At 39.7% G+C, this 15,977-nt stretch overlaps 1 protein-coding gene across 11 annotated transcripts in view; it reads left to right on the forward strand.

The window, feature by feature from the left end:
* Positions 1-15,977, forward strand: part of PLEKHA7 (pleckstrin homology domain containing A7) — a 142,617-nt gene that overhangs the window by 78,369 nt on the left and 48,271 nt on the right. For 9 of the 11 annotated variants that reach the window (XM_035326977.1, XM_035326980.1, XM_035326978.1 and 6 more), the window contains 4 exons: positions 2,635-2,718; positions 10,419-10,530; positions 13,544-13,648; positions 15,410-15,482. In XM_035326977.1, coding sequence (XP_035182868.1) covers positions 2,635-2,718; positions 10,419-10,530; positions 13,544-13,648; positions 15,410-15,482 — 374 coding nt within the window. The remainder of the gene's footprint in view (positions 1-2,634; positions 2,719-10,418; positions 10,531-13,543; positions 13,649-15,409; positions 15,483-15,977) is intronic. The other 2 variants (XM_035326981.1, XM_035326988.1) reach the window with 1 other exon arrangement.

Below are 15,977 nucleotides of genomic sequence, written 5' to 3' on the forward strand. Positions count from 1 at the left end.
GTGGTGCTGTTTCTCTCCTCCCAGTCAAGCGCTAAGTGTTGAACTTGCCGATTTGCAGAAGGTTTTGGCCTGGTATGTGTCTTTGTGAAATTACTAACTGCGCTTTCTCTAAGAACATAGCTGTGCTTCTCTTCCTCTGCTCTTCCCGTTCAAAACAGAAAACCATTCCAAAATGCAGTTGCTCAAGTACTGAAGAGGTGTTTGCTCTCCAGATGAAACTTTTATCGTTAGCAAGTAGTATTTAGTCTGTCACTAATGAACGTGCTGTATCATTACAGCAACAGAACCAATTCCTATTCCAAAGGCCTGGAGAATTTATTTCATGGGAAATAATGGAAGATCGGTAAAAGTGCGAGTATGGTATAATGGATAACTTCATTTCCCAAATTGCCCTGGAGCACTTCTGGAATAGAGTCCTTTTTCTTGGTCTTAATTATAGAGTTATTAATGACTAAAAGCCTGCAGATGAAAACTTGTTGACAGTTTGTCAGCCTCTGGAGAATAAAGCTGACAATGTACTTTCATTCTTACGGCTGACAGTGTAATTGCGTTTCTGGTTGTACTCCTAGCCTACGTATCAAAGGTTAAACAGACTGCTTCGGTCCTGGTTTGAAAGGAAATGCTTTCAGCTTCAAACTGTTTGGACTGTGTGATGAAAATGGAACTTAATTGTTACTGTTCGAGTTTATTGATAAATTTTTCTGAAAACATCTGCAAGTTCATATTCCTTTCTTGGGATGCATACCCAGCCCTAGGATACAAACTGAGGTTAAAGCGCTGCCTCTTCAGAGAACGATGCTTCTCAGTCCTCTTAGGAGAAAAAGACCATGGCTGCTTTGTAGGTATTTGCACTGCGGGGTTACTGTAACAGCTTTCTCCCCATCTCTGGTTTCAGGAGCAAGCAGAGGAGGTAGGAACTGACAGCTTCTGTCACACAGCCACCTCTGCACCTCTGCAGCAGAGGTTGGCTCTCGCCAGCACGGGCAATGAACGCTTGTACTGGCTTGTACTGGCTCTAAGTCTAGAATTTTTGTTAGAGCTGGGGTTTGGAAAAGTCCTTTTGGTGCAACAGAAGTTGTCACTGCTCTCGTTTTATCACTGATGTTTCTTATACTAGCCCCTTATTTATGGCATTCTGTAGCAAGGCAGATTGAAAGAGGGGTGAAAGAAAGGTTCACAGTGCAGCCAGCATCCTCTGCCGCTCGTGGTTTAAACGAGACTTTGTGGGAGCAGGTATCAGTAAGAACTGAGAGGAAACTCAACTGCATATTTTTTTAATCCAGGCATGTCCTGGAATATTGACATTTGAATGCTACATTTGCGTGAGCTGTTTGATTTTCAGCTGTCACATATGCTGTAGAAAGGCTGTAACCTTTTTGGACTTTGTTTATTTTGAAACCCAAGAATACTTCCTTATACCCTGTTCTGTTTCTGGGTGGACATCCTGCTATGCTAGACTACTAGGTCAAATCTGTAAGGCCTGAAATGGCTGGTCATTACAGGAGAGGAGAAAACCACACTTTAAAACAGAAGAAAGAAGAATTTATTTTTGAATCTTTGAGGTAAAAATCATTTAACAGCCTTATTTTTTTATCGATTTGTTTTATTGCTTTTGTTAACATTTTGCTGCATTTGATGGGAATTCTACTTTGGGATGTTGTTTACCTAAATATTATTAACTACTAGCGTAGAAATCAGAACATTAACTAAGTGAAGTGGTTTGTTATTCGTTCATTCTAAGGCTCCCTAGCAGTGAGTCAGTCACAGTTGTCGTAATTAGGAACTAAGATCTTAAATATCATATTTCTTTAAGATTCGTAATTTGTTTATGTCCCTGCTTTGGGAGGTGGAAAGACAACCAGTTTATCTTGAAATAAACTTTCTTCACTCCACATTTTTGCATTATATGAGTACAGTAATAGTTTACAATGGGTGGTAAAACATGTAGATAGTGCTCTGAGGGGGAAAGGTTGATTACAAAAAAAAAACAACAACAACAACAACAAAACAATTGTAATTCAACTCAACTGACATACTAAGTTACATAGCTTTATATAGGCTATGCATCTAACCAGTTAAGGTTAAAAGTAATCTTATGCATAGAGAGAGGTACAAAGAAAAAGCACTGAAGATATGCTAGGGAAGAAAAAAAAACATTTAATAAATGGCTTCCACAAAACATCTCTCAGTGATCTCATTAAATGTTATAAATTGTGTGGGACTGTGAACTGTCCAGCAGCATTTTAATTTATTGACGAGTTTGTTGGGTGAAATTTACAGAAATATGAATCAATAATTTATGTTGTGTTGCTTATATGTTAGTGTTTAAATGACACAGTAATAGTCAGGTATAAATAATCATAAATTCAAGTGCATCTCCCTAGCTAAGCTTTGTAACTAGTTTCTTTTAAAACATTAACCTCCTTAATAATTAAAAGGTATAGTATGCCATTGGCAGTCAACAAGAATGCAGCAAGAAGCTTGAAAAGTACCTAAGAGTTACGTTAGAGTAGCAGAAGCCAAGCGTCAATATAGAATGTTCTGCCTTTTTAGGTATCATTGGTATATTTTACTGAGTTTAGCACTTCAATATTAATTTTTTTTTCTTTTTTTTTCTTTTTGTTTTCCTTTCAGCCATAATCAGCAGACCACGTCATTTAGACATCCTGTGACAGGACAGGTTTCTCCAGAAAATATTGAATTTATTTTGCATGAAGAGTAAGTAGTTCTATACCTATGGCAAGAGCTCTACAATACTAACACATTTAATTACAGTGGTTTAGCAGTTTGACAATTCTTCTGGTACTGTAGCAAGAATGTCATACAGCTTGATGCTTAAAAATGTAATTCTCATTGAGAGAGCATGTTTTTGAGTCTAGCACTGTTCCACATAAGGGCTGGAGAGGAAAACTCTACCAGTTCTTTACTTAAAGAAAAAAAGAGACATTTAAGCAGGATATTTACATAAATTGTCGTTGTTTATGTGTCACACATACGTAACAAAGCTTTCACATGTCTTTCCAGGAAACTGAAAGGTTTGTACTGAAACTGAAATACGCAGAAATATTACTATTCTATGTTGTAATTCATTGCTTTTCTTACGCTTTAGTTTTTCTACATTGATTGTGTCTTGGGGCTGTTTTTTATTCAAAAAATTTTGTTCATTCATTCTTCACTTTATTCTAGAGAAATAAAATATTTCCAATGTATTTCCTACTTCTGTCATCCATGCTGCACATTAGATTGGAATAGGTCGGAGATCCTGGAATCCCTTCTGTAACTGGATGGCTGGGTATCCCTTCAGTGCTACGTCACTTCTAAAACTACCCCAAAGAGCAAGAGGACAACACCAGATATCTTTCCCTGTTCCAGCCTCGTCTTACAACACTGCTTCAGCAGCCTCCAGCCCTTACGTGCCCTCTTCACACATGACAGAGCCCAGACACCATGTTGCAACAGCCTGCACGTGGTTTGTAAGGTTGCCCTCATGATTTTGAGCACTTTATATTTCAAATTATGGGGCATTTTAATCCGCTTTACATTTCATTTAAAGCAGTATTGTATTAAGGGTGGTGAGGTGGTATTGAATTCACCGGCCTAGAGAAGGGCCTCATGAGGCTCCCAGGAGACTGAGCTTTTTGTGGCAATGCCTTCTGCTGTGGACCTGGAGAGGAAAGAAGCAAATCCAAGGGCCAATCCTATGTTAAGGCCCATGCTAAGAACCAGCACAAAGTAGAATGTCGGCCACGTTTTGCTGTGACTAGGTGTAAAGAGCATGGAAATGCTGCTGAGCCAGAGGTCACCCCAAGCGTTTAGTGGTATGTGCATGGCTTGCTGCTCAGGAGGGGGCTGGCTCGTTACAGGCATGCAAACGAGCTGTTCCCAGTCATTTAGCGAGGAGAACAGGTATCTTGCAATGAGCAAATCTCCAAGGCAATATAGACAACAGCCACTGTCCATCTGTGTTCTGGCTTCCAGCCATTAATAGATCTTTAATCTGCTGGACAGTGTCAATCAAATTTAGAACGGAGAAAATTCATACACATGTCAAGGAAAGTAGGTGTTTGGACAGAACTCCCTGGAGTGCTGCCCTGGGTTACACACACTTCCTTGGGTTGTTCCTGGTTTTGTAATCGCGGTAGCAGAAAAAATGCTGTAAGAATTGAAAGACTAACTGGCTGATGGCATGTGGCTTTATGGATCTTCTGTATATATCAGGAACATTTTTAGAAGAGAAATTGAGGTGTTTATTTGGAGGGCAAACATGAGCAGGCATAACTTGTCATCTGCAGACTTCAGTTACTCATAGTAAGATGATATCAAAAGCAGAAAAAAATAATCTTGCAGTGCAGTAGAATTAATAGAGACGAGGTGTTTACTCCAAGTGAAGAGGGAATGACTGGAGGGATATAGAGAGGGGTATGTATTTATAGTAACTACTCAGGAAACAGTCTTTGCAAGAACATTTTTCTAAGCTTTGTTATTGGCCTGAAGTACAAACAGAGTGTTTTTAACATTAGATATTTTTAATATGTCAGTTCAAATTGCTTAAAAGATGACATTAAGTGCCTGAGATGCTCTGATTTCCTTAGTTTTGTACTTCTGCTTGCAGCAGCGTAGGTTTTATACGGACGCTGTTCATTGCCATCGCATCTGGGTTTCTGGCAGATGACACTGTTGACATATGTGGATGTCTCTGCTGAAATCACGGGAGCTGTCAGCACCTCCCTGTCTTTAGATGTAGGAATTGTAATGGGGCTGCGTGATGCTTTCGGTTCTTTTCTGTCAGGCATCCAGGATTTGTACGGAATCAGTGTTGTAGGATGTATATTAGTTTGGAATCCGTGTGGTAGATCATATCCTGTAATGAAATGAATTTCACAAACAGGACACAGTCCAAAAGGTAGTCCCTGGGTTTGCATGATCTGTGGAAACTGTTTCCATTGTAAGATCCTTTTGACCAAGAGTACTCTTTTTCTTTTTTGTCCTGTAGCTCAAGCATTCTGCCTGAAGTAGCAGCTCTCTTAAGAGTTTCTTATACAACAACTTCTTCTTCAGTGCTGTGACATTATTTATTACTTAAAGGTTGGTTTTAATTTCAGATTGGAGCCAAAGCCAGGAGTCGACTAGGACTAGTGGGGAGACCTAGGCACAAACTTGTTCAAGTTGCAACAAACATATCTGTTAAGAGGATACATTTAACATCAGGAAAGTAATTTACAGTAATCTAGAGATGATGAATGTATGGACTGTTCAGGCCATTTCTTATCTGGGAAGCAACGTACTGGAAAAAATATTTGAAAAGAAGAGTTTTGGGAAACAGTGAATGTTTTCATCCTAATGTACTTACGATCAGTTATGAATCAGAAGCCCTTGCCTCACTTGATCAAATGAGAACAGGGATGCTTTCAGTAGAAGGCTGAGACTGTGCCTCACTAGTGTTTTCCCAAGGCATTTTGCCTTTTAAACAATATCACACCAGTCTTGATGATTAAGCCAAACTCCAGTTTTCTCAAATCCATTGTAATTGGAAGACAAACACAAAGAGTATTGCTTGGAACCTGTAACTTTTAAGTTATGCTCTCTTTTGATCCTTATGCTATTCCTGCTTCCTGAAGATGTTTTTTAGATTTTTATTATTATTAGAAGGAGTGATTAATGATTCTTTATTTCCTAACCCTTTCTTAGCTAAGACCACTGTCAAATCCCCACCTCTCATTCTCAGGCTGCTGGTCAGGCGTCAGATCTAGCTTAAACACATCATGACGTGCTTAGCACAAATACAGGCTGGGAGGAGAATGGATTGAAAGCAGCCCTGAGGAGAAGGACCTGGGGGTGTTGGTTGAGGAGAAACTCGGCATGAGCCTGCAATGTGCGCTTGCAGCCCAGAAAGCCAACCGTACCCTGGGCTGCTCCAAAAGCAGCGTGGCCAGCAGGGTGAGGGAGGGCATTCTGCCCCTCTGCTCTGCTCCTGTGGGACCCTGCCTGCAGCCCTGCATTCAGCCATGGGGTCCCCAGCACAAGAAGGATGTGGAAGTATTAAAATGAGTCCAAGAGGAAGGCCACAAAGCTGGAGCACCTCTGCTGTGAAGACAGGCTGAGGGAGTTGGGGTTATTCAGCCTGGAGAAGAGAAGGCTCGGGAGACCTTATAGGGGGCCTACAGGGAAGCTGGGGAGGCACTCTTTGTCAGGAGTGTATTGATAGGACAAGAGGGAATGGTTTTAAACTAAAAGAGGGTAGGTTTGCGTTAGATATTGGCAAGAAAGTCTTAACTCTGAGGCTGGTGAGGCAGTGGCACAGCCTGCCCACCCCATGGGTGTGGATGCTCCATCCCTGGAGGTGCTCGAGGCCAGGCTGGATGGGGTTTGGGCAGGCTGGGCTGGTTGGAGGTGTCCCTGCCCATGGCAGGGGGTTGGAATTCGATGGTCTTTAAGGTCCCTTCCAACCCAAACCATAATTCTATGATCATTATATATGCATTTCTTTGAAAAACCTATGACAGAATTGCTTAGGATAGCCGTGTGCAACGTTTAGTTTTCTTCTCTAGTATTTTTCTATAAATAGCAGCTCTTACCTTTATATAGGAAGGATTAAGCAGGCACTTACAGGGACATACATAACTGCATCTGTTGCTTAACACTAGGAGTTGTGTGTTAGAAATGTTACAGTGTATTTGTGATAGCATTGTGTGCAAATGAGAAGACAGTACGCTAAAGTTAAAAAGGGTAAAACTTAACACAAAGGTCGAAATACAGAAAATACGTTATGTATTTAATGCAATTACTGTTACCCTTTTTTACCTGTTTTTTTGTGCAACTGATAAAGCCTGTGTATTATCTCTGGAGAGAGAGACATCCTATTTTTTCTATTGCATATGGTTACTATAGCAGCAAAAATATCAGGTGGATAGACAGGAGGAAACCTGAGCAGCCCCCAAAGAAACATCTGGCATGTTTACGTGTATAGAAATACAAAGACGGTTAATTTTTATCTAACTGACTAGGAGATTTATTAGTATTAGAACTAGATTAACGTGTTGTTATTTTGTTCCAACAAAATAAACTTTTAAAGTCACTGGTATGAACGTGGATCTTTTTAGTCGAGTGATCTTTATGGTCCTTTAGAGAAAAGGAGTTGCTTCTCTCATGAGTATCGCATTTTTTGATATGGACTACTGGTGTAAAATCCCCTTTTGTTCGTTTTTTTTTTTTTTTTTTTTTTTTTTAATAAACTAAAGACAGGCCATGTGATTCTTGTAGGTAGTAAAATGTGATTTCTTTAGACATCCCAGCATGGCTTAAGTAGAGCAGGGAGTTGCTAGACAGAAGATATATTATGTAGAGAGTTATTTTCAAGTATTTCATAAAGATTTACAAGGGGCTGGAGCACCGAATGCACACACTGCCATTTTGTGTGTGGATGCACACCCCTGGGGGAAGCAGCAAGAAAACTGTCCAGAACACAGACAAAACCCAGCGCTGTGAAGACAAAATGCAGTATCCTGAATAACAACCGTTATGAAACATGTTTGGCAATAGCAATTCTGACCTAATGCTTCTGACTGCACAGGGTTAATGCTTTATTCACTTATTTATGAAGATGAATCTCTAAACACTGTTGAGACAGTCTTAACTCCATTAAGCTTGTTGGGCTGTTGCAGGTAATTCCGTATATTCTCCACATTTTTCTTTGCAATTTAAAACAGACTGAGAATATTAATTAGCTATTAAGAGACTTGAGCTTGAGTTTGGTTTAATGCAAATCTGTTACAGTATTTAATAATTGAAATGCTACGTTTGAATATTTTAAATTCATTGTCAATGCTGTTTTGTGTTTTCTGTTACATCTCAGGTACAAAAAGGTCAGATCACCAGTGTTTGCTACCAAAGGCATTGTTTTAGGGGAATAATAATGTTTTGTTGATTTTTTTTCTTTTTTTTTTTTTTTTTCCTGTTTCATTCGACTTACTGTTTCTTGTGCTGGCTATGTGAGTTCTTCCATGGCAACAACCTTGCTCTTTTATTTTTTATTCGTTTTTAAATTCTGTTCTTTTTCCAGTTGAAGTTCATCATTAATCTTGGTACTGCTAACAAATGAAGGCTTTATTGACAGTGACTGTTTTCAGTAAGAAGTGGAAGAGAAATCACCAAATGGCAAAATTATCAGTTCTTTAAAATTGTGCACTTGTTGTTCTGTATTGCCTTGCAGCTTTCTCACAGTGCTAGTGATTTTCTGATAGATCTTGTTAAATGTATAAAGCTTATCTTTGTAGTTCTGAACCTTGTTCTGTTACTCCCATTTTTTTATTTTATTTTTTTAACTGCACAAAGCTTGACCTCCTGTGAAACAGTTTCTTGTTGAACAGTGAACATGCTTCAGTTTGAGTTTATCTACTCTGATTTGCAATTAAAGGCATTCCTCTGGGGTAATTTATATTTCCATATTAATTCCAAATTAATCTCTAATATGTTAAAAACTTTAGTTTTTATTTTTTGTTTTTCTGTTTCCTGAGACAATTAGTATGCTCTCTCTATATGAAATAGCTACTCTATAAAATGAAGAAGCATAATCTAGGCAGATTGTTTGCAGGCTTCCCAGCCTACAGGTTTTCTGAATGTGTACGTCAAGTATTCCTTTCTCTGCCCTCCACCTCTTCCATCTTCCCTCCTTGCCCCAGGGAGTACCTGGACAATCAGTGACATGCATGAAGTGACTCTCCTACTGTATGACCCAATAGTTTGTGGGGTGGAAATTGTAGAGAATCTAAAGGAAATATTAGGAAAAGGCAAATACCTTGCTTTCGTAAGAAAAATGCAGGCAATGTAGCTTCGTGTTTACTACCTGTTCTGAAAGTTTATAGAGTGGAAACGTAACTGGTGAAAGTTGGATCAAAAGGAGATAAATAACACTGGCTGATCAAGAGAAAGCGTGGGCAGGCTGTGTTGTATGCAGGAAGCGCCTTAATCTACTGCTTGCTGAGACTGGGGATTCCTAAAGCTGGTGAAATGCTACCATAGGGTGCCCGGTCCCTAAGAGGTAAGGCAGATTGGCTCAAACTGAGGTGATGCAGCTCTCACACATTGGAGGCTGGCCTGGGATTTTTGGGCCTTGCTGTAGTTTGTTCTCATATCTGGGACCTGCATTTACGTCCAAAAGCTAGAAAGAGAGAAGTTAGGCCAGATAAGTGATGTGTAAAGGAAATGGGATTAAAGCTGTGGTATTACTTCCTGGCAAGCTTAATTTAAACTGTGGTCACAAATGGAAAAATGTGCTTTCTCTGACATCGACTGTAAATGCTTTTGGAGAGGTAACTGTTCAGGTTTTAACTGGGGGAGCACAGTGGTGGCAAGCACCTCGTCCTCCTCAGTTAAGCCATGTATTGGTCTACTGCAGCCAGCAACCTCTCTGGTCTTATGAGTGTGGTTTGTATTATGTTTTGTTTAGTTTTAGTTTTGTTTGTTTTATTTTAAATAAGTGCTTCAGTAACTTACTGAAATGCAAAAAGTTTATTTGTTAACAGTATTTTTTGGTGTGATTGTATTGGTACCTCCTAATGATTTGGTGTTTCTAAAATATAATTTGCTAAACTGCTCTTAATGATTTTTGAAAATACCACCTGTTGATTTAATTCACAAGCTTGGCCGCTGAGGCTTATGCTAACAATCCGCATGCGGAATTTCACAAGAGCCTGTACTTGCATTTGTCTTCTCGTTTCTCCATCTGGGCAGCTGTACTGAATCTTACGTGTTGAACAGGTTCCTGCAGTAGGATTTATCTCTCTATGATTTAAGTGGGTATCTCTATCTGAGCCAGTTATCTAGATGTCTTGTATCCTAGTATGACTCGGAGGCTATTTCTAGCAATATCTGCCATGAATTTAATCATTTCACTTAAAATATGTTCTTATTTTACCAATTTATATTGTAGTGTGACTTGTGTTTTGGGCAGGTTGAAAGATCAAGCATCAGGTTATCCACACTTTTAGTTTAAGCAATAAATCTGTAATTGCAAAGTGTGCTTACTCCTACCCCTCCCTTCCCACTGCTGTCTCTTCCACGCGTTTGGGGCCAAGCCCCTATACTGGGCACAGTTTAGTTTCTGTGCATGAGCATTATCTTCTTGGAGTGCTCTTTGTTACATCTCGATTCTCTGTTGGATTTGCAGTTTGGGAGGTTTCTGCCTCCTGATGCATCGGCAAATACTAATTCTCAGATGTCACTGACAGAGTCTGCTTGAGAAATACCTGAAATCAAAATAACAGGGGTAGTGCAATGGAAGTGGGAAATGGGAAACGTTTGCCTAGTGTTTGACTAGCCTGTCATTCATTTGCTCACTGGGAGTCTTCAATATAAAAAGGCAAAGCTAAGTGTTCAAAAACGGATGTGCTTTAGAGTATCTGCGTGTTTTTGTTTTCTAGACTAAATTCACCTATGTCCAAGCAACAAATAAACCAAAGACCTTCAAGCATGGTCAGTGAATCATCCACTGCAGTAACTATGTCTGCTGTTGATACCAAGCCTGGTTCTAAGGTAAAAGAAACAGACTGTTGTTTGAACTTGATGATTAGAACTTTGCTTGCTTTAAGGCCAATGCTATCTTAGTGTTGATTTTAATCGGTCCGTGAATTAAACTGGAAGACTAGGACTTAACAAGGTACTTCTGCATTTGAGTATACTGTTTTTGTGCTCGTTGTCATTTTTATTCATGCCAGCATTAGAGAGAACAGGTTCATTTTTTTCATTCTTAAAAATCAATTAACTTAATAGGGACCTGGTACTCTGCTTTGAGGTGAGGAATTTTTCGAGTGATGCGGTTGGCTTTAACTTATTTTTGATCACACTTTTGCCAGTAAGCGTGCACCCTTGTCACCTGCTCCTGCTGCTTTCCTTTGTCATGTAATTGCACTGATCTAGTCAGGCTTTGCAAAACACAGAGAACGATAATGATGACTGGATACAACTTAGAGGCCCACCCACGTGAAAGAACTAATTCACAGGAAACATGAGAACTGCGCAGCTAAATGTGATAGTAATGCTCTTTCCATCACAGCTTGGAGAATATCCAGAATCTCCTCCCAGAACTTCCGCTGATCTGTTTCTGGTCTCTGCTGTTAATTTGTTTGCTGTCCAGTGGAAGTGTGCCAGTGTATGCTTCTGCCAGGTTGCTAGATGTGACATTCCTTTAAATACTCTACACCTTTAGACTTCAAGTAGACATCTCATAGAGGACTTGCTTGTACTTTCCTTCTCCACCAAATTTGTTTATGAGATCCATCCAGCTGTGGACCCTTGATAAATACTTTACTAGAGTTTTAATCAGTACAGAGAACCATAGTCTTTCTCATATACACTTTGGTTCCTCATTGCATGAGTTTCCAAGCTTGAAAATACTCCCCATGTTCTGTAGAGTCAGAAGGAGATCTGTTAAATTCCTTCACAAACTACCATATCAGAATTAAGTCAAGTTAACCAGCACCAAGAACAAAGGCTGTAAAGTGAATAACTGGTGTCCTCCATTCTGGGCCTCTTTTGTAGCATTCCAAGGGTAGATGTTAAGAACCTTTCCTCTGTTTTCTAAATGTTTTCTTTCATGAATTCTATAATCATTCTTTTTGAAGAGCGAGTTCCCAGACACAGACCTGGGAGACGATCATGAAGCCAGCAGTACATTCTGTTTATCATGGCAAGTTCCCGTAGCTACCCATAGCTGGTTATTACCTTTCATGAAATGCCTTCACTGTTTTGTCCTGCAGATGCTGTCACAAAACTGACACTGTGTAGGTGTAGGGTTGGAATCCTGGCCAAATTCAAACTGATTTTTATAGAGAGCTATGTGCACTGGAATTGTACCAAATCAGAAGGTGTAGGAGCAGGTACAGGGCTTTCAGCTTGATTCTTCTGCAGAAAGCTGACAGCTAACAATTGCTATGTTTGGGGTGGAGAGGGAAGGTAAGCTGCCAGCTGCATGATAGATTTGTCATTCTCGGTTTAAGATGAAAGAAACAAAGCCTACTGGCTTGCTTGCTGCAGTATTCAAGTCTGAACTTGGTTTGAATAAAACTTCTGAAATAAGAAGTAGTTGTTTGGAAAGAGAATTTCACATGCACTCTCCAACAATGTCAGTTGGAGAAGGAAAGGAGAGTGCTGGAAACAAAACAAAACCGCTACCAACTAAAACTAAGGTTTATACTTATCAACCTCTCATTCTGTTTTATTGGTATACATGTAAATACGTAATTCCTTGTTTTCCAAGACACCTAAAGTGGGCAGTTGCAGAAATGTGCATAGATCCTTGGGGTGAGCCTCACCTTTTACATGCTGGCACTGTCTGAATAAGTCATCTCAAGACTGCATTTAGACCGCTGCAGTCATTACAGATGAGGATTTTCACCCATTATGAACCATGTTAAAAGCCATTCATATGGATTATGAATAAAGGATATGGAGAAATAAAGGTCTGGTTCAGTCTGAGAATAATTCGGAATTTAGTCTTTTTAAAGCACCTAACAGTGTGAATGGAAGCTTGCAAATGTTACTGTGTTCCCCCTGTACTTGGGTCCCTTCCAACTGAAATATTCTGTATATTGCTGGGGTATTTTATGATGCTATATGCTGTCTTCTAGTCCAGATGTTGCCTGACATGCAGAAGCAGTACACTCAAGTACCTTTATGATATCAGCCCTTGCGTATGACAGATGTGTTCATTTTCCAGAGCTGCTGTTTGTCTGCAGCTGAGGGAACATCAGAACTGGTCAGCTGAGAGATTCGAACAAATGAGACATTGCGGGCACATGGTGGGAAGGAGACAGGGCGTGGATCTGGACAGCTCTTCCCTTGCAGAGATCGGGTGCAACTGTAAGGGTGGTTTGTGCCCCTCAGGTTCCTAACGCAATTGCAGTAGCAAACTGCTGAGGCTGGAAAATAATAGGCAGATCATTTATGAGGTTCTTGCTGTTTTTTTTTCACAGACTGGTAGGCCTTCCCTTCTTGTTTTTGAACTCATTTTGCCACTGTGAGTCAAAACTAAGGTTGCAGTAAAGCAAACCATTATGTAGCCCTCGTGTTTTCCACTTACTGCCATCTAGGTCTCTTCCTTAGTAGTCGTGCTGCATCTTCTCCTTTTGTTTGCAGGGTCAAAGTCCAAGCATTTTATTAAACTGCCAATGTTATTTGGATTTAAACAGGAAAAACAAATGAACGAAAAACAAGCAACAAAGAGCTTGATTAGGATTCCTGCATACCACGTTCTGTGTGTGTATAAGACTTGTGCCATGTGGTGCACTCAAAAATACTTGCCAAGCACAACAGAACTTCAGCAGTTCTGCCTTTCAGATTTGAGCCACGCCAGCCTAGCACTGATACGTTGATGAGAGTGGGAAATTGACTTTGCTATGTTGTAAATGTTATTGTCTATTTACTTGCCCTTGAGAATGCTATAAATGCTTTGTTACTGGGTAATGAATTACTGCAGTGAAGTTATTTAAAACATGAAGTGTGTGTCAGCGCAGTTTAAAAAACACTGCTTTGTTATACTTCCTTACAGGTAGTGAAGACTGGAAACAAAGTTCATAGCTTTGGAAAGAGGGAGCAAGCTATCAGAAGGAACCCCAACGTTCCTGTCATAGTAAGAGGCTGGCTACACAAACAGGTCAGTATGCAATCATCTGTTTCCGTCCATATGCAATCATCAGGTAAAAGCTAGCGCCTTTCAGATCCCTGAAAAAGCAGAAGCTGGAGTGGTGGTGGTGGTGGGAACACCCATGGGCTTCTGTCATGAGGGGCTTGTGCTCGGCAAGTACCAAAACTGAGATTTACATACAGGCTTGATTCAGAAGTGGAAACAATGATAAACGGACACAGTTATCCTGGTTAATTGCTGAGGCTGTAACTTTGTTGTCCAATTCTGCCTGTTTTATCCCACCTGGTTGTTGCCATGCTGATTCCAGTCTCCCTCAGAACACACTGCTCACCTGAGGTTGGCTACAAAGGTCATCAGTTTGCTTACACCTTTACACCCTAGATCAAAGGCTTAATTCCAACTCATTTGCATTTTGTTCTCCAGAAGCAGGAGGGAGAAGATAAAGGGAGAGACAGGGACCCGTTCACCACACATTCTGTCACCAAGGCCAGTGTCCAAGCAATGAGTGGATTATAGAAGTTCTTTCAACAAACAGAATTTTAAAGCTGCTGCATCTTGAACTCTTAAGCTAGCAAAAGCACATCCTTGAGTGCAAAAAGTAAATAAAGCTGGGTGTTCTGTGAGAGTACTTCCCTGCTTTTAATTTGGCAATCAGTGTCCACCAGATTATTATCAGAGATTTAGCTGCTGAATTAAGGAATGAGGAGACGAAAGCTGAAATCTAAGGCTTAAAGTTATGATTCTACATACAAAGGGAACTTAAATTGCTGACAGCCGTTCACTTCCTCCTGTGTGGAGGTCTGTCTTCCACAATCAGTTCTGTTGACATCCGCTATCCGAGTCCATTGGTTATACGGACAGAACTGGAGGTCAGACACTCTTTGTGTGTTGGCAGCATTGTAGCATGAAAAAAGAAAGGAAATAAAGTCCTTGCGTACTTAACATGAGTGCAAAAGGAAGGAAAATAAATGGTATGTACCATATTCCTCTAGCTATTTCCTTCTGCCTGCCTACCTCTACTTGCAAGCGCTTAAACACCAAAGATGCTTTCTATACTGTTGGTCTCATCAAAGCCTACTTCAGTTTAATGAGTTGTACTTGCTGACGTTACAGTTTGGCAATTTTACAGGCTTCTAAAATTAATTTCAATGTAAATATTACTCATTTTGACAAGGTGATGTATATTATATGGAGAGAGATATATCTCTACAGGCATATTGAATTATACTTCATTAAAGTTTGCACATTATGCACCCTGTATTGTTTCATAAGGAACATTTGATTAAATTACATTTGGAGCAAGGGTAACATATGGGAAATTAACTGTAGATTTACAGGAGATCATAGTCTGAAATGTGAGGTCATACTTCACAGCTGTGCAGTGACTTTCATCTTGGTACACAGGCAATCTTTGTTGGAGTTTGTGCCACCAGGATGCATACATTTGTTTCTTTATTGTGGGACAAAGCTGTCTAGTAAAAATATTCATTGATTGTGTATAAGGTTAATCTGAATGCCGTCTGGATGCGAGTTTAATTACTTAATGAAAATCAGCAGTTTGAATATTCTAACCTGATTATTTTATAGTTGGATGTTTTGGCTCTTACTCTGTGCCTCTTATGTATGTAGTATTTCACTAAAATATAAAGTGCATATTTTTGCAGTTAATACCGTATGCAGACGTTTGGTAAGCTACTCATTGATACAGCGTTGTACGATAAACTGTTATTCTCGTTAGATGAAAAGTCTATCACCTTTCTTGCATTTCAGGATAGCTCTGGTATGAGATTATGGAAAAGACGATGGTTTGTGCTTGCTGATTATTGTTTGTTTTACTACAAAGGTGAGTAGATAATGATAGCTCTTTTGAGTTAGTCTGTTAACACTTTACCTGTTCAAATCACACTGCAATTGAATTTTTCAGATACATTTAGGTGTTCTGAGATGCATCATGAAACAATGACATACCTATCCGTCCTTAATGCATGAAAAATTTCAAGCCAGGCTTGGGGACTAAGTGGGTGCTGATCTTTTGTCATGCAACTTGTCTTTAGTACATGCCAAGATTTACATTACAAAATATTTGGCAGCAATTCCTGTTTAAGATTTTTCTTATCCCTGTTCTGCGTACCTACTTCATTGTGATTGCGTACTTGATTTTGGGAATGCACTTTGGCCCTATCAGGGCAGCTTTAATCCAAGTGATAACGTGAGAGTGAGAAATCCTGAAGCTAGCATTTCTACCAAAAAAGGCTAGATGTAGTCTTTCTCTGAATAGGAATAATGGCATAATGGTTACATGAGGTTATTTGTAAGTTTTGAATGTTGTATAGCATGT

Source organism: Oxyura jamaicensis, chromosome 5, assembly GCF_011077185.1.
Source record: "Oxyura jamaicensis isolate SHBP4307 breed ruddy duck chromosome 5, BPBGC_Ojam_1.0, whole genome shotgun sequence".
Lineage (NCBI taxonomy): Eukaryota > Metazoa > Chordata > Aves > Anseriformes > Anatidae > Oxyura > Oxyura jamaicensis.